Source organism: Anticarsia gemmatalis, chromosome 29, assembly GCF_050436995.1.
Source record: "Anticarsia gemmatalis isolate Benzon Research Colony breed Stoneville strain chromosome 29, ilAntGemm2 primary, whole genome shotgun sequence".
Classification (NCBI taxonomy): domain Eukaryota; kingdom Metazoa; phylum Arthropoda; class Insecta; order Lepidoptera; family Erebidae; genus Anticarsia; species Anticarsia gemmatalis.
The window spans coordinates 2448230-2471870 of NC_134773.1; the positions used below are offsets into that span (position 1 = coordinate 2448230).

At 36.0% G+C, this 23641-nt stretch overlaps 4 protein-coding genes across 10 annotated transcripts in view; 3 read left to right on the plus strand and 1 right to left on the minus strand.

The window, feature by feature from the left end:
* Positions 1-284: 284 nt before the first annotated feature.
* On the plus strand, positions 285-3113 carry LOC142985122 (uncharacterized). Its single transcript, XM_076133100.1, has 3 exons — positions 285-558; positions 2391-2512; positions 2917-3113. The coding sequence occupies exons 1-3, from the start codon at positions 499-501 to the stop codon at positions 3035-3037; spliced, it is 303 nt and encodes a 100-aa protein (XP_075989215.1). The 5' UTR covers positions 285-498; the 3' UTR covers positions 3038-3113.
* Positions 3075-23641, minus strand: part of LOC142985121 (uncharacterized) — a 35016-nt gene continuing 14449 nt past the window's right edge. For 2 of the 5 annotated variants that reach the window (XM_076133097.1, XM_076133098.1), the window contains exons 4-7: positions 12000-12042; positions 11276-11412; positions 9025-9157; positions 3134-3322 (exon numbers count right to left, since the gene is read on the minus strand). In XM_076133097.1, coding sequence (XP_075989212.1) covers positions 3214-3322; positions 9025-9157; positions 11276-11412; positions 12000-12019 — 399 coding nt within the window. In that variant the 5' untranslated portion in view covers positions 12020-12042 and the 3' untranslated portion in view covers positions 3134-3213. The other 3 variants (XM_076133099.1, XM_076133096.1, XM_076133095.1) reach the window with 3 other exon arrangements.
* LOC142985238 (uncharacterized) lies at positions 3401-7993 on the plus strand. Of its 2 annotated transcripts, none has more exons than XM_076133279.1 (2): positions 3401-3958; positions 5037-7993. In XM_076133279.1, the coding sequence occupies exons 1-2, from the start codon at positions 3892-3894 to the stop codon at positions 6254-6256; spliced, it is 1287 nt and encodes a 428-aa protein (XP_075989394.1). In that variant the 5' UTR covers positions 3401-3891; the 3' UTR covers positions 6257-7993. The 2 variants fall into 2 exon arrangements, with proteins under 2 accessions (XP_075989394.1, XP_075989395.1); XM_076133280.1 differs by lacking the exon at positions 3401-3958 and adding an exon at positions 4513-4562.
* Positions 14112-23604, plus strand: LOC142985203 (glycerophosphodiester phosphodiesterase 1). 2 transcript variants are annotated; one of them, XM_076133235.1, is made up of 9 exons: positions 14112-14365; positions 15059-15273; positions 15831-16009; positions 16335-16440; positions 16963-17055; positions 17313-17413; positions 17775-17903; positions 18439-18622; positions 18999-23604. In XM_076133235.1, exons 1-9 carry the CDS (start codon positions 14218-14220, stop codon positions 19101-19103), a joined length of 1260 nt encoding a protein of 419 aa, XP_075989350.1. In that variant the 5' UTR covers positions 14112-14217; the 3' UTR covers positions 19104-23604. The 2 variants fall into 2 exon arrangements, with proteins under 2 accessions (XP_075989350.1, XP_075989351.1); XM_076133236.1 differs by having other exon boundaries at positions 18439-18598.

Consider the following 23641-nt stretch of genomic DNA (forward strand, 5'->3'; position numbering starts at 1 on the left):
AAGATGGATCGATAACCTAGAGCTGAAATACCAGAATACGAGAGAAAGAAAAGGGGTGAGTGCCTTAACGACAGGAGGTTTTCTCCAGCAGTGGATTGAAAAACCTGAGCTTGATGATTATGGCGAATGAAAATGTCGTTGGTTTAATGTGTCTGTAGATACCTACTTACCTGTACCATTGACTGAGCGCGCAATAAACAGCACCAGCAAAAGCGCTAACAGTAAGTACAAACCACAAAATCCTGTAACACCAAAAAGATTTGTACAAAACAAAATGGCGACGACGAAACGTTGAGCAGAAAAAAAAGAATTTCGTAAAAAGAACAAGTCAAATCACATCAAACGTCAGCGTACACATAAAATAATGTGTACAAAGTTAAATTTCAAGTGAATATTTCTCACCGTTCTAACCAGTGTAGTTTTTTCTCAACAGTATGCTTTAAACCGTGCAGGGTGGTTTCCTGGCAGAATTTCGCATAGATTTGTGAGGCTGGAGAAATGGACACACTGATGGACTCGATCGTAGATTTCGTTCGAGTTAGACAACTTAACATAGCGGTGGGTTTGCGTTTATTGCTTTTCTTCTTTTTCATTTTTTTCGTTGAATATTCTAGAAAATAGACGTACTTATTTATAACTGTAAAGTTTTACTGTATCTATGACTTTCTTCTGAATCATTTATTGTAATCAACAGACTAATATATTGCTTAAAAGATATCAAGTTTGGTCTGTATTTAACGTAGTGTTACATTAGACGTAATTTTTTCAGCTAAAGTTTTGAGCTGTCAAAAATTTGCATTAAAAAATACCTGCACTTATTGTAATCTAAGTTACAGGACTTTTATAAACGTATTCCTTCCAAGATCTGAAAAGTAAATGAAAATAATTTCAAAACTATCAATGGTCATATAATTTAGTTTTGTCTTTGTAAAGCCGACCGCACATTGGCTGTCATTAGCTTCTATTTGAGCGTCTCTTCATTTTAACTCGCCTAGGGTATGATGGAGGGTGATGTCTTGCGACGTGCGTTTCTAACGACATCGGGTAAAGTTGTGTGATGTCCCAGACTTGGCCCTAGATGTTAAGTTTTGTACTATTATATACCGTATAAATATTGCAACTAGCTGACCCGGCGAACTTCGTACCGCCTAAAATATGCAAAATTAAATGTCTATTTTTCAATATTTCTGACAGATATTCTTAATATTTTTTTCCGTGAGAACCTTCTCCTAATAATAACAAATACAACACAAAAAGAATTAGTAAAATCGGTCTAGCTATTCACGCGTGATGCCGTGACCAAGGAAAACGAGTTTCATTTTTATATATAGACAGATGTACCTATAACTTACATGAGGAGTAAATTCTGTTTGTGTAGTGTTAATAAATAAATATGTATCTTATCTTTGGGGGTGGGGGTGCCAGTTAATGCCTGGCTGACACTTCGACCATTCCTGATCCTTTGTGGTAAAAAATAAAATAAATATGTAAGTTGAGCGATGTAAATCTAAGTCACACATTGCTTCGCATTCCCTTAGTAGAAAGTTTTATTGTATAGCCAATGTGAGGTCCACCTAATAGCCACAAATTTATTTGATAACCATCTGTATTCAAACAATGAATCCATTATAAACTATTAGATTAATGTATTCTTAATTGTACGGAATAATCTACCGATTAGTAGTAAATGCCTTGAATGGTTTTAATTATCAGTAATGGATACGTTTGTATTACGATTACCGTTTTACATAGAGTAAATAAGAGAGGAAGGAATTCTCAACTTATCCCTAGAAATTATATTTGACGGTGAGTCTACTGGCTGCCTCTGTGGCGTGGTCGGTGGTGTACCCAAATGCTGATCGTGAGATCTCTGGTTTGATTCCTGGGTTGGGCAAAGTACTTCCTATCTAACACTCGTTAAAACGATGCAGAATGCCAGAGCAAGGATTTCAAGTGTACGTTTTCATGCAGAATCATTTTCCTTACCGATGTTAATATTAGGCGTCGGATCTTAAAGTCAACTTAGCTGATATTTCGCTCAATCAATCAATATAATAATATATAAAACTCTTCCGTTACTAAGAGACTGACTGGTGGACAACGCACAGCCGAAACTACTGAGCGTAGAAACTTGAGGTATGACGATTCCTTAGAAAGTGTAGAGGAGCACTAAGAGAGGAAGTTGTTTGAAGCCAAGAAGGGTGTAGAAAGGGTAGAAAATCTTCTATATAAAACATCAGCAAGCAGAAATATAAAAACGGGAAAACTAAAATCTACGTTGACTATGCCGTGGCCGCTAGTCTAATCTAAATGTTGAATATCAGTCTCTTTCTATTAGGTGAACTTCTGTAATAAAATGTTATACTAAATCGTGTATCCTTATGTTACAGTTGGCTGGCCTCCTAACCCTGGGCTACCTGGTGTATCAGTACTGGAACGTGCTGTTTAAAGGCCAGAACGACCTGGATGATGACTGTCACACTCCCATGAGACTCTCCAGGTCACGTTCCAGGTATTTAGTTCTTCCTACTTCCTACTAATATTATAAGCTGAGCTGAGTTAAGCAACTTTCGGCGCGGTCATCGCAAGGATGGGTCGCGGCTTAGTGATCATTGTCTTCATGCTTTGGTGCTAATAACTAGAGGAGACGCCCTAGAAAGTACACAGATCATATCGGAGATGACCTTCATAAGACTCAAGAGAGTAGTAAGAAGAGAGTTTATAGTTTCTTCTCACCCAAGGGGGATGGAAATAGGCCGGGATTAGAAACAAGGTTCAGTTTATTAGAATGTTTATAAATCGTGAACAGTAACTATGATTGATCGTGCAACTTGTAAGTTCGTTCATCCATGTCTGGGATGAGGAATCAAATCAGGCTTAACTTCGTTATTTATCATATCGTCCATTTATTTCCAGGTCGTGTTCGAGATCCAGAACAAGATCGGGCAACTATCACGATTACAAAACCATGGACTCCAAGCGTAGAGGTCGAAAGGGCCACCGGAGATGTCCCGATTGCAGTCTGTGCAACTTCTGAATCTAAACAATAGATGGCGTCATACACAAAATCGTACTCGCGCCGCTAGATGGCGTTTTCATAAAGTTTTCCCCGAAATACCTGTGAATGGTAGTAAGTTATAAATAGAAATTGTGGTTTATTCTATATTTATATTTTGAATAAATAACTATACATTATGTTTGGTGTTTTGTGGTTTAAACATCATCGCTCATGTCGATTTCGTCGTCATCTTGCGTTTCGGTGCTTACTTTTAGCGGGAGCACGTGTTGTAATGGACAGCACACATATTTGCCTTCGCACGATCTGGAATTAATATCTAAAATTAGTGTCTTGCAGATTAACACATAAGTAATGTCTTCGAAATGAATAAATTCTGAGCGTTTAGAAATAAAAAAAATGAGTTTCGTATCTGGAATTTGTCGCGTACTCAGTGGCAGATGGATCAAAAGACCATGCTTCAAAGGTTCTAATTTTTTAAACTTTGACAAGTGCTCTGACAATTAGACATAAACCGTCATAACATTGTGCCGCCAGTCACAGAATTCGATGAAATAAACAGCATTTCTGTGTTTTATCAACTTAATGCTTCAATTTGTAAACACCAGACATTATTGAAACCTTATATTTGTCGAAACCAATTTCGTTTGACGTATAAATTAGTGTAAAAGTAGAAAAAACTGAAGACAAATTTTGCGCGGACCATTTGATATTTGGTTATTCGATTCCAGTCGCTTCCAAACACCTTAAAGTGATTGTATCCCTCTCTAAAAGCTATAAATCTCCTGGAGGTTTGCTCCCCATTGGCACTCGGGCTCATCATTCATCTTGCAAGTCAAAAAATATATCAAAACTTTTGATATAAGCACCAAGCTATGGCGACAACATCTAACTTCGAAGCAGTGGATATAACTGATTCTCAAAGCGAAGATGATACAGAAAGTAAGTATTTAAATACAAATTTTCATTTTACAAGATACCTGTGCCAAAATTGCAGTTATTGTTTGTATCTGTTCATTGATGAAGACTGATTGTTTGGAGCCGAGAAATACAAACTTCAACGACATTTATTAGAGTCAAATGCTTTAGTTTGAATACAAAAATGTCTTCAGAAACCAAAATAGTGTATGCAACTACTGCGTAAAAGATCTCGGGTTCGAATCCTGAGGCAAAATTGAGATTGTATATCTTTGTGCCTCGGAGGGTATGCAAAACTGTGGCTCCTGCTCCTTATCTCTGACTAGTTGTGTTGGTTATCTGTCCCACAGGACTATTGGAGTAAAGGAATAGAGAGTGTACCTGTGTATAACACTCTGCTACAATATACAAAGTCCTGCACCATTGGTCAGTTTCAATGAACCTGACCGCCATGGCTAGGTTTTATGTATTGCCTTTAGATATATAGGTATATTATCAGCTAGGACATTATTATTAGAAACCTATGAAATTAATATTTATAAAGATTATAATGAAGAGTTGTCGTTTTCAGTCACAGAAATAAGTACTCCTAACTTACCTAGTTTCATCACGGAGGTCAACCCTAATGGTTAATATAAATTACTAATATTGCATGTTTGTGTTTAGATAATGCCTGCTTAGGTATATATTATACATGTATCAAATGTCTCAAATATATTATTTTTTTTATTTTTTTTTATCTGTGATATGCATTTCTCATAAAAAGAGTTGTTTATGAAATTGTTTAAATTGTCAGGTTTTAGATAATTATCTTCGTTTAAAATATTTTAGTACACAGATGCATGAACTGGTTTCCAATTTTTTTTAAATATTTTAATTGAGTGCATATACTATATCTAAATAGTAAATTTTTTTGGCAACTATTATAAAAATCAGCTATTATAACGTTATTTAAAAATCGCTAATACTTAATCTATCAGATTGTTTTTTCGACACTCATCTACAACTAATGACACTGGTGACACTATAGCAAAACTATTCCTATCTGCCAATTGTTTAAAATTTCCTATTTTTACAATATTTTTTCCATTTGTGTTCACAGAACGTCCGATAATGCTACTCCTGAAGCGACTCATTCGTAACAAACAGAACACAGTGATGACCAACACTCAAATCATAGAAATCCTCTCTCAAGAGTTCGATATTGACGTTAAAAGCTGCCATGAGTTAGAAGTAGACATATACATCAAAATAATAAAGAAATACTTAAAAGACTGGCCACAATGGGAGGAACTTGAACGTATTTCAACTAAGCTATGCACAGCTAATGATTTCGACGCCATAATGAAAGTTCTCGATCATAAATACAAGCATTTGAAAGAGTACCTAGGTGTGATGCTAGAAGCTACGAAACCGCTTGCAAAAAAAGCCGTAGCAGATTTGAGTTTAGATCATAATAAAGAGAAAAACTTAGATTCCAGTGACGTGGCTCTAGAAGTATACTGCACGAGGGATCAGCTCAATCATTTGATATTCCGTCGCCCGCGAACCGATTTAAACAACTCAATTTTCAACGTAGAAAGAGTTGAGCCTACCCGCATTTCTCTAAACACGTTATCATTCCAAGCAATTGTGAATTTCTGGTGGACTAAAATAACAATCGATACAGCCAACGTATTGATACATAGGGAACTTTTATACAAGTACAAACATGCTCTAATTAACCAAGTCCCCGAGCAGAGTAAGCCGGTAGCAGAATTGCACAGTGCTGCAATCTCCATTTGCCGCGGCAGAAAGACAAGTGAATACGCAAAAAAGAATATTACGCAATACTTTACAAGAATTCTGAGCACGTGCAATGATGAAAATGTAAAACAGATATTGGAAATCATTTTCCAAATCATAAGGACGGATATAAAAACGTTTCCTGATCAGTTGAAAGTGCCGGCGACTTATATGCGACATGCAAGTCGGTATAAATACGTAAGACACTTATTCGTTGAGAATGACAGGAATGATGATGCCAAATATGATCTACAGCTTGAAGAAATAGTGACTCCCCTTGTTCAGGTTTTCGTTGGGCGGCTTGGGAAATATGAAAAGTTAGGGCCTATCAAAGATTGGTTGAGTATCGAATGCTGCTTGTGTAAGATGAAGTTTCAAGGGTCTACGGAGTTAGTGAGTGTTCTCCAGGCTCATTTTACTGAATGCCATCAGCATGAAGCCGACTGGCAGTGCGTTAACTGCAAGAAGATGTTTGGTATAGATTATCTGTCTACACATAGATGGTTTCATAATTGCAATAGTACGGCCGCTGAGTAATTACCGATTTGACAGATTATTCTTTACATTAATCGATATAACCTTGTACGAGCGTCACATTTGCGGAATTATATAGAATACCTCTTTAGTATAAAACTTTATGTCAAAATATCAGAATTAAGTAATTTTCCAATAAACACTGTTTCAAAACTTAAAATAGTTTGTAAATGATATGAAAACATTTATTTTTTGTTCTTTGGCGCGCTTGTATAAAGTTACATGGTGCGGATTCGTGCGTCTTGTTTTCATAGTGATGTGCTTAATAGTATTCGGTCCGAATTCATTGGAATAGGTATGATTTTTATTACAAGGAATATTGATGGAATATAGGAATAAGAAATATGGATATTTATTTTATTTCATCAAGGATACTCCACCTAATGAAGAACTTGTGTCTTTAACTATTATTGGTTTTGTTTTTATTTAATTACACTCTATACTAGAATATTAAAAACAAACTGATCCAAAATGATGTTAGGGTTACTGGTTCAGTCACTTCACTAGTATTGTCAATTTTGTCATGTGTCAAATCGGTAATAATTCAGCGGCCCTACTAGTGACTTTATATTAAAACTTTTTTGTCTGAATTTAACTGCACGTTTGGCGCAGTGCCGCGTGTAGTGGCTCTAAATTTGACCCAGTGTGGTACATTTGCAACATTACGTCTTCTGTTTTAGCGTTTCGTTCCGAATGGGAAAAAATGGGACCCTATTTTGTTTTGGTCGTGATGTAAATATTTAAAAAGTCAAGTAAAACTCTTAATTTTATTGTTTTGTACGAATGATCTTATTAGAATTAAAGTTTACTTTAAGAACTTTTACGTAGTCAGAACTCTAAAAAACTGTTTAAGGTGCAGCGCAGACGACAGACTATCCGTGACGCACTTTTTAGTCTGTGAAAATAGAACTTATGCCATTATATGCAGTAACGCACACAACGCGCAAAAAGTCCGGCGCGTTACTAGGTACTTACATATAATTGCGTAAGTTCTATTTTCACAGACTAAAAAGTGCGTCAAGGACAGTCTGTCGTCTGCGTTGCACCTAAATAATAAAATAGGATTTGATGTTTTATGAAATAATACGGGATAAACTAAGAAAAAATGCACAGGCGATAGCAGAAAATCCATATTTCCCGTAGCGTGTGCGGCCTGTTTAGTGGGAGCGAGAAAAGACACAGGTGTCAGACTATGTGTGAAATGAAATAGTGTGGTATCAGAGAGTCAAGGCTGGAACTAATATATTAGGTTACTAGAAAAGTATTTTTTTTTGTGATAATGAAAGACAGTTACGAGCTTCATAGATAATCCTAGGCCTTTCAAGTGGTCATTAACTGTTGAATTTTTCAAATTCATGTCCACTAAATTAAAACGAAATGACTTTCCGAACAACCTAATATATAAATAAAAAAGAGAGTATTAGGAATGTACTTATCCACGCAAATAACTTAAGAATAATTGCTCCAACTTGGATAATTATTTTTAATGTGTTTGTAATTGTCAGTACAAGTTTTGTACGGGATCGATGGGATCCAAATTACCACGGGAATGGGATCAACGTACTATAACTATACCCGGACGAAGTCGGGCCGGGTCGCTAGTGAAGGAAATAAAAGGCTCAATGATATAGAGGAGTGACTTTCTTTCAAGTGTAAAGTAGACCTATGTATTTTATTAAAACTTTTAGCGTAAGGATTGTTAAACTATCATATGAAATATATGGTTTTGCAATTATGTTAGTTTGTTTGTTTAGTTTCTTTTCAATATACTGACCTACCTAATTGTACAATAATAAAGATTTTTAGTTTTGTGTCAAAGTTGTCCAGCGCTAAAGACCATTGACATGGCTAAACGACTGTTATCTTAATTGACATCACTGCCGCTGTGGCGCGGTCAGGACTGCTTGCGACTTCCACGCAGAGGTCTCGGGTTCAAACCCTGGGGCGGGCCAAACAATATATATGACAGTGCAGAAATAAATAGTGTACCTGTGTATTGTGCACACACTTGGACAGTAAACAAAGTCCTGTACAGGTGGCCAGTTTCATGATTGACAACAACAACGACCGATAACGTGCCCTCAGCACGGAGACGTTCAATTTAAAACCTACTACACAATCACCCATCTTAGGAAAGATCGCCCAAGGCTTGCTTATCTCACACATTATGGCATCTGGCTATAAACGGCTCGAATAGAACTGGATTGAGTTACTACTTCTTCTTCTTATCGTATGGTTAGTGGTCAACCTAGTGTCAAAGTTGTTCAAGGCGCCCGAAGGCCTTTGACGTGGCTTAACGACTGTTAATTGATTACAACCACGGCCGACTTTTAACGTGCCCTCCGATGCACGGAGACGTTCAGTTCGAAAACTACTACTTACGCAGTCACCCATCTTAGGAATGACCGCGCCAAGGCTTGCTCATCCTACATGGCATCTGGCTATAAATAGAATTAGATTGAATAACTACTGGTATAAGTTGACACCTCCCACACAAGTGGTCGCAGGTTCGAACCCGAGGCAACACCCCAATGACTTTTCGGAAGTTATGTGTGTATTAGAAATAATTATCACATGCTCCAACGGTGAAGGAAAACATCGTGAGGAAACCTTGCATGCCTAAAATTGGTTAAAACATTTATGGAGGGCATGCAAAGTCTGCAACCCTCACTTGCCTAGTGTGTTGGACTCAAGGCCTAACCCCTCTCTCATTACGGGAGGAGACCCTTGCCCAGCAGTGGGACAGTAATGGGTTAAATTTAACTACTTACGAGCGGTATCCAGGAGGTCCGTACAGCGTGAGGTCGATATTGGGAGTGCTGTAATCACAGAATGCTCGCTCCACACAACAGCCCGACAGTCCGCGACCGTTCATGCAGTCGTCTGAAGATACTATGGTGCCGTCTAATGAAATAAGAACGTACATATAAATTTAACCTATTACTGTCCCACTGATGGGCAAGGGTCTCTTTCCAGAATGAGGGAAGGGCCTTGAATCTTGAAAAGTGTACTTAACAAAACATTTCTAATTTTAGAACACTACAAAAATGGAGGGTCTATCCCACTAGTCCCGTTGAGGAGTAGGTTTTCATCTATCATTTCAGGCGGATGTCAAAAATGGAGTAGATGTCCGTTCTTAAGGCAAGATATATTTTAAACTAGCTGACCCGTGCGGCTCCGCACGCGTGAATTTCGTACTGTTGCTTATTCGTTTGAGCAAGCGAATTGCGAAGCGCTCGATACACCTACACATAAAAATGCTAACAACTCTTTTGTCATCTAATGGTTATTTACGAAAGGGACCCGAAGGGCACACAATGTGACACAGGCTCAGGTAGGCCTGATTTCCTGTGGTTACCTTCTTTTCCGCTCTCGTCTGTATCCGTACCAGTTTACAGTGTAAAATATAATACCTTATTATAGACTGACCATTGCTTACCCGTCTGGATTCAGAATATTATTATAGCTACAGACAGACCTATCTGCGCCGGAGCTCTTCACACGCGTAATAATGTATACTTGCGATGATACGTCCGAAACCGCGTAACCCGTAATTATTTTTTATATATCATGCGTTGTTTATTTTTTAAAACTTACCACATAGTCTGTTTCATAGCTATCCAATTTATTTCCAAAATGCAACCAATTAATTTGGTTATGTGTTTCGAACAACAACGCCATCTGTTAGTTGCGACGAACAACGACAACAAACGAAATTACTCGATTTGCCATCTAGGATATCCCGACCGCACCGGACCCACGTAAACCAACATTTTTGTGTAATATATCATACAACATTTATGTTTTAAAATCTTATAAATGTATAGCATGTTTCAAAGGTATTTTTTTTACAATAAAGCCATTAAAATAAATTAATTAGAAAAAACATGCTTTGTTGCGGACTATAACGCCATCTATTGGTTGGTGCGAACAACAGGTATCGATACGGCGGGCGCCGCGTTAACTTAAGGGTCAGCGCAGACCAAGAGGAGCGCAGTGGAGAGGATTTTTTTAACGCACTTGAAAATCAACTTTAAATGAATTAAAATAAAGTGCATAATTGCTTGAACCTGTCAAAAAATGCTCGCGCGTCCTCGAGGCGCGCGAGCATCGTACGAAAATTTTCAATGTTGTTACTGAGTTTAAAGAGAGAGAACGTCATTTTTATTCTTCTTCAGTCAAAAGAGCAATTATAATCATGGCTCAGTCTACCATCGTTGACGAATTTTCACGAAAACTGGCCTGTTTAATGAAGAATGGTAACCTAGAAAGTTTTCCTCGCGCAGGCTCGAGCAGTCGCGAGCATGCTCGAGCATTCGCGAGCCGTAAAGAAAATGCTCGAGACCGCGCGAGGATTATTCCGGTCTGTCTGCGCTGGGCCTTATGCGAATGTTGTGAAATGGATTGTAACGCCATCTATGGTCTCTATAGGGAAACGCAGGTTCAAACGATTTGTACGTATTTTTTTCAATTTTCTAAAAATCTTTGAAATTTTATGCTATAAAAAGTATCCTAGAAATTGCTCCACTACTTATTCTATGCATATACCAAATTTCAGTGCATTCTATCCGGTAGTTTTTACGTGATAGCGACACATACAGACGGAGGACAGACAGACAGACAGACAGACAGACAGACAGAAAAGAAAATTATAAATTGCAGATTCGGTATCAGTATCCGTTACTAAACATCCCCCATTGGTTTTTTTTTAAATATATTCAATGTACAGAATTGACCTCTCTACAGATTTATTATAAGTATAGATTATATCCAGTTAAAATTCGTAAATATTAATATTATTAGTTTCGAAAATAGACAATATGCATTTTGAGTTATAGAAGTCGTTTTTATAAAAGTAAACGCTTTAGTTAGGAAAAAAATAGGCTTTACCAACAAAAGGTACCTACTTATAGCCAATTTTTCAATAAAATTTTATAAGTAACTAACTTATGTACTTCTTAAGTTATTTAGTTTTTAAATAACTAACTTACTTCTAAAGTAATTAGATTAGTTGTTACTTACCGTCTAATTGATTGTAACAAAGTAGGGCAGGTGGCTCTGGCGCAGTAGTAGTGGTTGTCGATACAGTGACGTCATCAGCCTTTATTTCATCGGCATTTGTTAGTAACGCGTAGCTCAGGAACACAGCAAGTAAAGAACTAAAAGGAGAAAAACATTTTAGAGCCTTATTATAAGGGAAACACACAAACATTTATTCGATGTAAAAATTGATACCAATACACCGTAGGTACCTATGCTATAGCGGCATCTACGCATTTTTTAAGTCCGTTGAGCGCTAAAACCACAAAACAAGTACAATTTACAAGGAAAGAAATCCAGCCCTCATTTAATTTATTATTATTTTGTTGTCTTTGGACCCGCTAGAGAGCGATATCGTTCCTGTTAGAAAAATATTTTTATTGCTTCAGTCTTTAAAAAAAAATATATCAAATAACCCACTATCCTATATTAGTGTTAAGTAAGTCTTCTCCTATAATGAGGGGAGGTTAGCCCTTAGGAATCCATTAAATCCCGAATTAAAGTCAAACACAAATTAGTTGCAAGTAAGACATTTCACGGGGAAGGCCCAAACGGAGATGGCGGGACGACTTGAACGCGTTCTTGGACGATTGGCCGGAAGCAGCAAGCGACCGAGGGGACTGGAAATCTAGGGGAGAGGCCTTTGCTCAGCAGTGGGACACAGATAGAAGATAAAAAAATAAGTTATAAAATATTTTAAACTTACTTAACACGAACGGCAGGCATCTTGCAGCAAATCACTCAACTGACTGACACAAAACAATTATATTTCAATTAATAATTAATTAATAATCACTTCCTATTAAATCTGAACGCATTAGGTATCAATTACATTAACATTCTACACGCTACAATTAAGTGTATGTCTGTAATTATAATTTCAAACATTTTTGACTGTGGTGCGAAGTTTATCCGACTGCCGATCATAAAGTCTTGGGTCCTAATTCCGACTCATGCATCAAAATCAATAATCAGTTTTCCGTAGACTTCCATGCCTCGGATAGGGTCGCCAGATCCAGGCACAGATCCAGATTCCTGGACATTTCTGCGGCCTCGAACGGGATCCGAGTTTTCGTCTCCATTCCGAGACTATACTTAGCATGAATGACATGACCAAAAAACGGAAAAGGAATTACCCAGAACTATAGGTTTATTGCAGATGTAGTTTCATAACTTTGTAAAAAAAACTAGTATTTTTCATTCCGGGACCGCAAAGTAAAATTACGCAAAATTCCAGTAGTTTCGGAGCTTTAAAGCTTTCGGTCCTATTACTTATTCTGTGGTCCTGCGCCTGACCTCACACTAGTCGTGTTGGTTTACCCGTCCCACCGGGCTGTGAGAGTGAAGGACTAGAGAGAGTAAATGAACCCGGATGTTAGATATATGTAGTCAAAAACTGTTTAATAATCTACGTCGGTTAAGATTTAAATAAGTACTTAGAGTGGATAAGAAATCAACATAAGATGTACGGGTATGAATGAGGCAAGGGAAGTTTGCAAGCATTATTCCTGGTCGCGTTCTTTGGTCTCTGCCTACCCCGTGAGAAAAAGGCGTGATATCATATATGTAAATAAGAAATATCGGACCTATAGACAATGTTAGATACTAATTAATTCTGTTCACGTACGACAGCGAATACGCGGTACCTAGACACCTATTATAACGTAGGAAGAAATCCCAACGGTTTTAAATCAGCACTGATTAGCGCAGTCTGTTGGTCTCCAGGCTATATCTCATGAACCGTGATAGCTAGAAAGCTGACATTTTCACAAATGATGTATTTTCGTTGCCGCTATAACAACACATACAAAATTTAAAAAAAAAAACTACATATTAAGGGGATCCCCATACAATAAATGTGTTTTTTTCGTATGTTATTGGTACGGCACACGTACCAAAAAAATATTAGTAGGTACGTGATATATTCTTACTGCAATTAAAGTAAGTAAATTTGCTTAATAAAACCAACTTACCTGTAGTAATCAAAAACAGCGTGGTGTCAATGATTTCTAAGCAAAATAACTTTAGTTTTCTTCACGTCTTATTTTAATGACTTGATACTCATGCTTCTTATTTAATATTGATACGTTATTCTATTAATATTATATTATAACGAATCTGCTGTTTTAATCAAATGAAGTAGTTATATTTGATGTATAAAATGTCAATTAATTATGTTTTCTATTCTCTAAATTAGATCCACTTGTATGATATAAAATTACTTACAATGTTATTAATATAAGACCTAGCTAACTAACTAGTAGTTGTACTCGTAAGTAGAAGTAGTTAGTTAGGTCTCTGTGGCCCGGTCGGTAGTGAATGCGACTGCTGCGCAAAAGTCTCGAGTTCGAATCCTGGGTCGGGCCAAAAAGTCTTTTCTTAATTTTCCTGTTAACCATTTCTCAGAGATTGCCCTGTGTTAGGAAGTTCAGACTGTAGATCTCCGTGCCTCGGAAAGCACGTGAAGCTGTCAGTCCTGCGCCTGATCTCTCGTAGTTGTCCCACCGGTCTATGAAAGTGAAGGAATAGAGAGTGTACCTGTGTATTGTGTACACACTTGGACACTACAAACAAAGAACTGCACAGTTGGCTGGTTTCAATTATACTGGTTGCCGTAAGAACCCGAAATATCGAAAATTATGCTTGTAGGTAGGTGCCGATCGCTAGTCGCCACCCATAGGGTACCTATATTATGTGTTAAATGTTACCTAGTTTTAAAATAGCATTAAGTGGTCAAATAAAACCTATTTCATTAACCAACAGCCACTCGATTTGAGAAATAAATCTAACTTCAAATTGACACTAACCATAACAACTGTCACGGGAATTTTTCACAGCAAAACTAATATAAAATAAATCAAATATTTAGCTAATTTTAATTCAATTTGTGTTGTATTTAAGCGCCGTTTCGTGTCGTTTGCAAGATGTCGTTGTGTGTGACTCGTACGGCATGGCTTGCTTCGGGCGCTACCCTGAGACCTCAATCGATATATCCAAGGATTGCACTCAATGCCCTAGCTTGCTACAATCCGAAAAACTCTATTATTCTCGACCAAAGAAGATCGCTTTTCAGTAAGTTGCTGTTAATTATTAATTAGGTAGTATTTCTACTCATTCGATACTAATTATACGGCGGCTTCTCAACAGAACCATAACAAATTAAAATCTACAAAATTATGCAGGGGTAATGCGAGATCCCTACAACATAACAACAATAAAAACAAATTTAAGAATCAGGTTGGCTGTTGGTTGTCTTAAATATTTAATTACTCTTACAAGGGTAGAAACCGCTGCCCTTAATCGATCGAGATTAGTAAATGTAGTTTTCAACGTATCGGAACCCGCATTCCTATCATTTTGTACATAGCAATTTGTTATATACAGCAAACTTGTGAACAGATAAACTAAAAATATATTGACATTGACACCAATGTTATGAAACATATTTTTACTAGGCATTTTTGGTAGAACCAACCAATTTCACAATGAAATTATTCTGTAAGTACAAAAGTGCAAGTTGCAACTAAACGCAATTGTTTTATTTTGCATGCAAACAAATAACTAAACGTTACACTGTCATATGGCCCCTCCCACATCACAAATGTATTTATTTTCGAAATTTCTAACCTAATTCTAACAAAAATAATAAACGAACGAACGATATATAACAAAGAAATATGTTTTTAAAGATGCTCTCGTTATTATTTAATAGTTGTTACTATGTAGTTTATTCTATTTATTTTGTATTTACCTCTTTACATACAGTTCTGCCTTACGGCTTGGACGTTGGTTTATTGGGTGTTACGACGTATTTCATGTCGAAATTGAAGAAGCCGGATCCTTTGAATGTGATTAGTATATTTGGGCCGGAGCCTGGTACCAAGGAAAGCCAGGATCATCCGGAAAAAGTGGTCAGATGTATCGCACATAGAGGCGCAGGTCTGGACGCACCAGAAAACACTTTGGAAGCTTTCAAATATGTAAGTAGTTTGTATATCTATTGCTTATTATCTTTGGTTATCTTTTTACTATGAATTTTATAGTCATATTGCAAAACTTTCCTATAAAAATACTGAATGGTAAATGTCGAAATATGACAGTTTCATAACAACCGAAATATATTATGTAGATTGTTAAAGTTCATAGTCCATGAAGGACATAGCTTTTTACTAAGAAAATCTTTGTGCCAGCAAAACACACTCACCACTGACTATTTTTCTAGAGGATAAAGTCTCAATGCAAGGAAATTAATGATAAAATACATAAAATTTATTTTACATACATGAATTCACACCTTTTTCTCATAGGAGTAGGCAGAGACCAGAGAACACTACTGGTTAAAATCCTTACAATCTTACATCCATACTAATATTAGAAATGCGAAAGTAACTCTGTCTGTTTGTCTCTTAATCAATCAGAACCAAAATCACTGAACCAATTTGCATGAAATTTGGTATGGGGATATTTTGATACCCGAGATTGGACATAGGCTACTTTTGACTCCAGGAAATAAAATAATGTTATAATATTTTTTCAGTGTGTAAGCCGAGACTGCAATATGGTGGAACTGGATGTAAGATCATCAAAGGACGGCATGCTGGTCCTGTTACATGACCAGGGTCTACAGAGACTGACAGGCAGCAGCATCAGCAATGTACATGTGATGGACTGGGATAAAATTAAGAACATTGATGTGGGCTCTACACATCCTAATAGGTACATTATTTTCATTCAAAAGTTTAAATGCATATTCTGAAGATCATACCCTGAAAAGTAACTTTTTAATGGACTAATTATCCTTAAAAAACACTTAGTATTGTAGTATCTTACATTGACTGTTTCTCTGACCCATAGGTCAGTGTGGAATCAAATCAATGAAACTCGAGATATATTTTATAAATACAGGTAATTTGCAAATTTACCTATTCTGTATTTGTCCTGGGTTCGATTCCCACACAAAACTGTAAAAAAATTTATTTCATAAGCTGATTTAATTTTTAATTCCTATAGAAGAATAATATTAAAATATTTGTTATTTCAGAAAGCAGTATAAGGAAGTGTATTTGTGTTTGTTGGACGAGGCGTTGGATTACTTGCTGGAGAACAAAGTTAGAGTCATCATTGATGTCAAAGGAGAGGACAAACAGGTAAAATATGAATTAATGAAGCTCATAGAGTGTGTACTTGCGTGTGACGTCACACACAGTTTTCAAAATGAAATCATTTATTCATTTAGGTCAAATTGACATTTATGATAGTCGTTACAATTACTGAATCTACCACTAGCTCGGAAAGGGTGTAGAGTCTTATGAGAAGAGCTAGCAACAAACTCACGGCCACTCTTTTCAATCGCCAAAAGTTTTACAATGTGGTTGATACAATAATTGATCATGCGATTTTGAGTCATTGTGCATATGTCTATACGCATTCGTGCATTCGTCCGTGCATGCGTATGTGAGCATTATACCTGTATATGTATATTATTAGCTATACAAGATATTTCAGTTTGCAAAGATAAGAATAAATCTTAGCTTAAGAGCTGTCTATTTAAGCATCAGTTCATAAAAGAGATTTTAGCCCCAAAGGTCTTTAATAATGGACTTTTAACTGAGTTTCATTGGTGACCTGAACAGCAAAGCTCTTATATACAATATTGATTATATTTTCAGATAATCAGCGGTATTTTAAACACGTTTGCCTCAAGGCCTGCATTGTACGAGTACGCCGCTGTCACTTGCTTCAACCCTTTCGTTTTATATCAGGTAAAATTATATGATATACTTACATTAATGTGATTTAAGAATAACGCCATCTAACGGCGCAATGCTCAACTAGTAAGTAAATGACAGGCTCTGAATTGCACTAAAGTACTTTACTGAAAATGTAGCTGAAGTAAAATTTGTAAGTATTATAAAAATAATTGTATTGTATCAGAATTATATCTTTAATGTCGATTACGATGAAAACATTATTAAATACATTCACCTTTGCAATAGACTTAACTTTTTTGCATTTACAGATTCGCAAGCGGGATCCACAAATAGTCGGCGCACTAAGTTACCGCCCCTACTGCTTTAGCGCACAAGATTATGACGCAGAGAATGGACCTACAAATCCCAGGTAATTTCATTATTATTGTGATTTGTGGCTTAGTGTAACAATAAATGCTTGTCACAGTATTAATATAGTAATCCAGCCTTTTATTAGGAAAGGCCTTTAACCTTATAGAATCAAAGGGTCTTACAGAATACGACTGGATTATATATTTAAGACAATCAAAATTCATTTTGTAAGAAAGGTAAAAATAAATTCAAATCTCATCCAATGAAAAAAAAAGATTTAAAAATTAGATTTTTTTATCGTTTTTGCACAGGATCTCTTTAAATAAGCTATATTTATCAAGCTCATATAAAAAATAATAACGTTGTAACTAAACCTTTACCCACTAATAACGACATTTTGAACACTGTGTTGTATCTAGGTTCGGGAACAACTTAGCAATTCAGAGTGTGTTGCGTGGCGCGGACATGCTACATTCTTTACTGTGGCGCTGGACCGCGCGCTGGTGTAACGTCAGCGCTGTACTGTTGCACAAGGATATTGTCGCTCCGTATGTATTAAATAATTATATTTATGAATACCTCTAGTACATATGTGGTTACTATTGTCTATTATGAACCTTGTTACCGTTTGATAACCGAACCGGGTGAATTCTTATTTGCTGTTGACGAGTTTTTAAAAACAATCCGTGACAAAGATAATAATATAGTTTCACACAAAGGGTTTAGTCTTGCCGTGAAACTCATCGCTCTAAATGCTGCACCGGACACTATCTAGAAACAAATTTCCTTGATCTGGACTTAATTTCATCAAAATTATAATGGGCTTAATAGGTAGGCTTGAATTTATATAAAAATATTCTCGATAGTGTGCCAGAGTTCAGCAACATCCATGGTATTTGGCAATAAGCTTCTCAATGCATGAGACTAACATCATAGATCTATGACAAATAACGGTATAAATGGTAATGTTATACTAATTCTCTGCTTGCACCCAATACATATATTTAGGGCCTCTCAAAATTGCTTTTAAGTGCAAAAAAAACTCTTAAAATAAGTCTCAAAAGCATTTTTTTTTAATTTCAGGAGTGAAGTCCAATTCTGGCGTTCCCTAGGCATCAGATGCGCGGGCTGGTGCGTGAACAGGCCTTTAGAGAAGCTGTACTGGCGCGGCGTGCTCAAGGCGCCCTACCTCGCCAACACGCTGCTGGGCGAGCCCGAGGTCAACGCGCCCGCCGTCACCGAGGTCAGTGCCAACGATGACGCGGAGGTCAGTGAACTTTTATATTTTAATAGAGAGATACTGAATATAGTTTAGGGTTGTTTTTGTAGTTATGTGATAATGTTGAGGGATAATTTTGTGAGAATCTAACAAAAATTACTGGAAAATACAGGATGGACCGCAATTGTAAGTAAGGAAACCTTCAATGCTCTGTGCAATTTTAAGTAAGGTCCCAGATTTGATTTCCTGGTCGGTTAGTAAGAAAAATAATTAATTATCTTAGTGCACATAATTCACACCCTTATTATACGGCACTAAGATGTTAATAGCGAAAGGTGGGTGTATTCCATACACTGCTAGAACCGTGGGATATAACAGGCCTGATAATAAACAGTATGTATACCCTCAAATACTTAATTTTCAGGTGGAAAAGCGAGCGCGCGACAACGACAACGACTTTGACCGCGCCGGTCCTCTTATAGACAGACTCCTGGAGCCAGAACGACGTATGTCGTCCGGACAAAATTAAATGTATTGTATTTATTTATTTAGTACATACCTAGTGCCCGTGTTATATGTACAGCTGTGGACGTAGTTACGAACGAAAACACAACAGTGTTTGTTAACCTGTGGTTTTGTGTACCGCTGGGGGGATGGGAGTGTGAGTGTGGGGTCCATACCTTGGGCAGGACCGCTTTTAGCCAATTTTTTTGTACTATGGACATTTGGATTACTAAATAAAGTAGCAAAGATACTATGTTGGAGTCGGCTTCCATTCTCACCGGATGCAGCTGAATACCAGTATTTTACATGAAGCCACTGTCTATGTGAACTCCACAACCCAGTTACCTGGGTTATAACTCGATGCTCTTCGGTAAGACTGGTATTCAGACTTTCAAGGTTCTGACTGCTGTTAACGACTATCAAAGATCTTTGATAATGACAGCCGGGACCCACAATTTAACCTTTCGAAACACGGAGAAACTCGATGTGTATAAGATGGTCACCCATACTCAGAGCATCCTCGGCAAGTGTCGCTTAACCTCAGAAATCGATCTGTGCGGCTGTTGTTAACTAAGCCATGAGCTCCTCTTACATCACACACTGTACATATGATACGGAATTACCTTTCGGTAGATAAGCGCTCTGGCGGTGTGTTTTGGGAACTAAAGATATCTCAATTTTAATTTAGCAAAAGCTATTCTTGGTATTTTGACTGTTTTCTTCTGTTAAACGTATCATTCTGCCATTTTTTTAAATTAAATTCATAAGATATTACCTATTATTGCCAATTATTTTCTAAACTAAACTTTTTTAGTTCCCAAAACATTCTCAAGATTTTTGACATATTATTATGTCATATCTCATTTTTAGGAATTGTTTTTTTAAATTGGAAAGTTTTTTTTTCTAAACACATCGAAACCTTACGTCGGGTAGTTGTATTATGTATTTTAGATTACTTAGATGTTGAGCATCAAATATAATGAAACGATGGAAAATATGGACGCTCTTTGTAGCCGAAAGGAGAACATTTATACTAATAGTAAAGTCCTTCGTACACAAGGATACGCAAGTTTTTATTACACAATGATATTCATTTTCAAGTGACTACAAAAGGCCCTAAAACTAAGTCATGTTTCAGTTTCAAATGAAAAATTTTCATCTTTGAAAAGAGCGTCCATCTTTTCCGAAATATACGTACAAAATAATACCAAAATTATTTCTAGTTTGTAATCGATAATTGCGTCCATATTTATTTTAATTGTAGGCGCTTACTCTTAATTAAAATATTATTTATTTTTCTGTTGATTTTTCTCAAGATTTATTATTTTTTTAATAAAAAGTTTTGTTAGGAGAGTTGATGTACCTGAATGTTGAAACAGTTTGCGAAGAGGTGCTAGACAAGAAGGTTTTGGTCAATTCCCCCTCTTGCTAAGGTAGAAAGTATTAAGATAGTAACTTGTCTTACAAATAAACATGGTGTTAGCTCTAACCTATACTAATATTATAAAGCTGAAGAGTTTGTTTGTTTGTTTGAACGCACTAATCTCAGGAACTACTGGTCCGATTTGAAAAATTATTTCAGTGTTAGATAGCCCATTTATCGAGGAAGGCTATAGGCTATATATCATCACTCTACGACTAATAGGAGCAGAGTACCAGTGAAAAATGTTACAAAAACGGGGAAAAATATGATTCTCTTATGTGAAGCGAAAGTTGCGCAGGTCAGCTAGTCTATACTAATATTATAAAGCTGAAGAGTTTGTTTGTTTGTTTGAACGCACTAATCTCAGGAACTACTGGCTGGAATTGAAAAAATCTTTTTGTGTTGAATAGACCATTTATCGGGGACGGTTTTAGGATATAACATCACGCTACGGCCATTAGGAGCGGAGTAGCAACGAAAAATGTTACAAAGGGGGGAAATTATGACCCATTCTCTTTTATGTGACGCAAGCGAAGTTGCGCGGGTCAGGTAGTTAGTTATACAGAGTTTTGTCACTGACAATGTTGTAACTGTATATGAGTGAAGACAAAACACTATATAACTAATCACAGCTTACAACACGTTTATTTGTCAGACAGTTGATATAATAAGATAATAAGTTTTCTTTTATACTAGGGCCATGACAAACGTGCATTGTCATTATCGGATTCTTTTATCGTATGGTTAGTGGTCAACCTAGTGTCAAATTTGTTCAAGCCGAAAGGCCTTTGACGACTGTTTTCTTAATTGACAACAACCGGGACCGACTTTTTACTTGCCTTATAGCACGGAGACGTTAAGTTCAAATATCACTATGCGGTCACCCATCTATGGAATGTCCGCACTAATGTCGCTTAACATACTGATCGTTTACCGAGTGGTGAGAATAACTAGCTAATGTCAAAAGAATCATAGTAATGTGACAATGTGTAACAAGAGACTCCGATGTAATGACATGACGTAGTTCGCACGTTTGTAACGGCCCGAGTGTAGTTTCCTGCCTGTCTAAATAATATGATTTATGCATATTATTTTTGATCATGAAAATAACATGGTGCAATATTTTTCCGTGTTTGTTATTGATTTCTTAATATTAAGAAATTCTTAATAGCATTTAGTTTTAATAGGTATATGAAGCTGTCAGCGCCAAAGCAGCCTAACCAGATTTTTTTTATATGCTAAATTATTTAATAACTGTACCAATGTAAAGCTTTATTTATTTACCAAAAAAATGTATTTTCTGTTGTTCTACATATAGTATGTATCGTTATTTTAAATTATTGTTTATTTAATTGAAATTTCTTTGTTAAAGATGCTCTGATATATATTTATTTGTTTTACGTTATCGTAAATAGATATTTTTTATTAAAAATGGTAGCTTTAAATGTTATTATTTATTGAAAATTATATTAGTTGTTTTTATTTGAAGATTATTTTTATTATTATGACTGTTTCTTTTTACTAAATTCTATGTTTATTTCATATTTTTTATGAAAAGCAATAATTAGCTATAATATTTAATTGACATATCTGAGAGTAAGCGCCTAATAATATATTAATTTTTATTAATATTATTATGTACTAACTATATACTAAAGATTGTTATTAACTGAAGTTAATTTTGAATCTTATTTTAATAACCTAAGTCTTATACTGAAACATTTCAAAATTTTGAGTAGTGTTAAAATAAGATTGAAAATAATATCACTTATGTTGTAACAAGCATAAAGCCCTTTCTGTTTCGCTAAATCGCTGTTGTACTATGCTGCAGTACTTAGTATAGTGTGTTACATACAACATGTCGCACTAATAATACAATAGTGTAGTAACTCAAAATACATTGATACAACTTCAACGAGACTTAACACTATAACCATACCATATTATTTTATTTATTTGTATCAAAATAATATCGTCTATTTCAGCATTTAGCTTTTATGTACCCATAATAGGGAGTGATAAAAAAGTTATTCGTCGATTCTGATATAAGTTTTATTTTGAGTTATAGCACTGTTATATTATTAGTGCGATATATACAACACAACGGCGTATGCGTAGGAAAAATGGGAGCTTGCTACACACATATTCGGTTCAGCAATATTTATCGAACAACAAAACCGACTCGACTCACTTGTTCGGCTTGTGCCGATCGGGTTCATCTACACATATTGTTTTGCCGCCCGGCTAGGCCGAATATGTGCGTAAGAAGTCTTAAGTAATTCTGGCAATACCTTGATTTATTTTTAATGCTTATTGAATAAAGCTATGTCCAAAAATTTGCACTAATTTTGCCAAAATATAGTTGCCCTATTTTTTTATTGTTTAAGTAAATATTTATTATAGAAAATTATGACGAACGAGAGTATTAATGTACCAAAAACTATACAATGTTTTAGTGTTATTTGCACAAATTCTTGTCGCTAGTTTTGTAATACCTTTCGCCAATATTTTTAAACCGATTTATCTATAGGAAATACTTAGGTTCTCAAACAGTAGTTATCTCTAATCGAGGAATAATATGACGTTTATGACAAATGATACACTTGTCAAAAATAAGTGTCAAATGACTCCTTAAATAAAGTTATCTGACGGTGAAGAAATATTGGCCTATTATGTTAGGCGCCTTATTTTGATAACAGCGAAGAATACTGCTTGTTTTTGCTTGATAATGACTTTTTTTTAAGTAAAAGCTACCTACGTATACAAAAAGGTTTGTTTATTGTATTAAAAATATTAAACTTCCTTAGAGAACAAACCACAATCGACATTAGCTTGTAACCAAAATTGAAGAAGCACATGTCTCGTTACAATTTGCCTTTTTCAAAATTACATACTTTAGCCGCTATTTTTTTTTCATGTGATATGTTGGCGAAAGGTGCTTAGTGCTAATAAATAGCTTTTTTACGCGATTGATAAATCTCGCATGCGGTATGCGCCTTGGCGAACGTGTTATAGAGCTATTATTGTGTACAAAATATTGTTAAGTCTGTGTCTGTGAGCGTGTCTTTGATATAGCTTGACTATCTGAATAAATATTACTATTTTATAAATTTGTTTTATTTACCAGTACTACAGTGTAA

Coding starts and splice junctions, on each gene's coding strand:
- LOC142985122 (XM_076133100.1), top strand. CDS start 499: ATGGACACACTGATGGACTCGATCGTAGATTTCGTTCGAGTTAGACAA. Junction 559..2,390: donor TTAGACAACTTAACATAGCG/GTGGGTTTGCGT, acceptor CTTATGTTACAG/TTGGCTGGCCTCCTAACCCT. Junction 2,513..2,916: donor CTCTCCAGGTCACGTTCCAG/GTATTTAGTTCT, acceptor ATTTATTTCCAG/GTCGTGTTCGAGATCCAGAA.
- LOC142985238 (XM_076133279.1), top strand. CDS start 3,892: ATGGCGACAACATCTAACTTCGAAGCAGTGGATATAACTGATTCTCAA. Junction 3,959..5,036: donor AAGCGAAGATGATACAGAAA/GTAAGTATTTAA, acceptor TTGTGTTCACAG/AACGTCCGATAATGCTACTC.
- LOC142985203 (XM_076133235.1), top strand. CDS start 14,218: ATGTCGTTGTGTGTGACTCGTACGGCATGGCTTGCTTCGGGCGCTACC. Junction 14,366..15,058: donor CCAAAGAAGATCGCTTTTCA/GTAAGTTGCTGT, acceptor CTTTACATACAG/TTCTGCCTTACGGCTTGGAC. Junction 15,274..15,830: donor CTTTGGAAGCTTTCAAATAT/GTAAGTAGTTTG, acceptor ATATTTTTTCAG/TGTGTAAGCCGAGACTGCAA.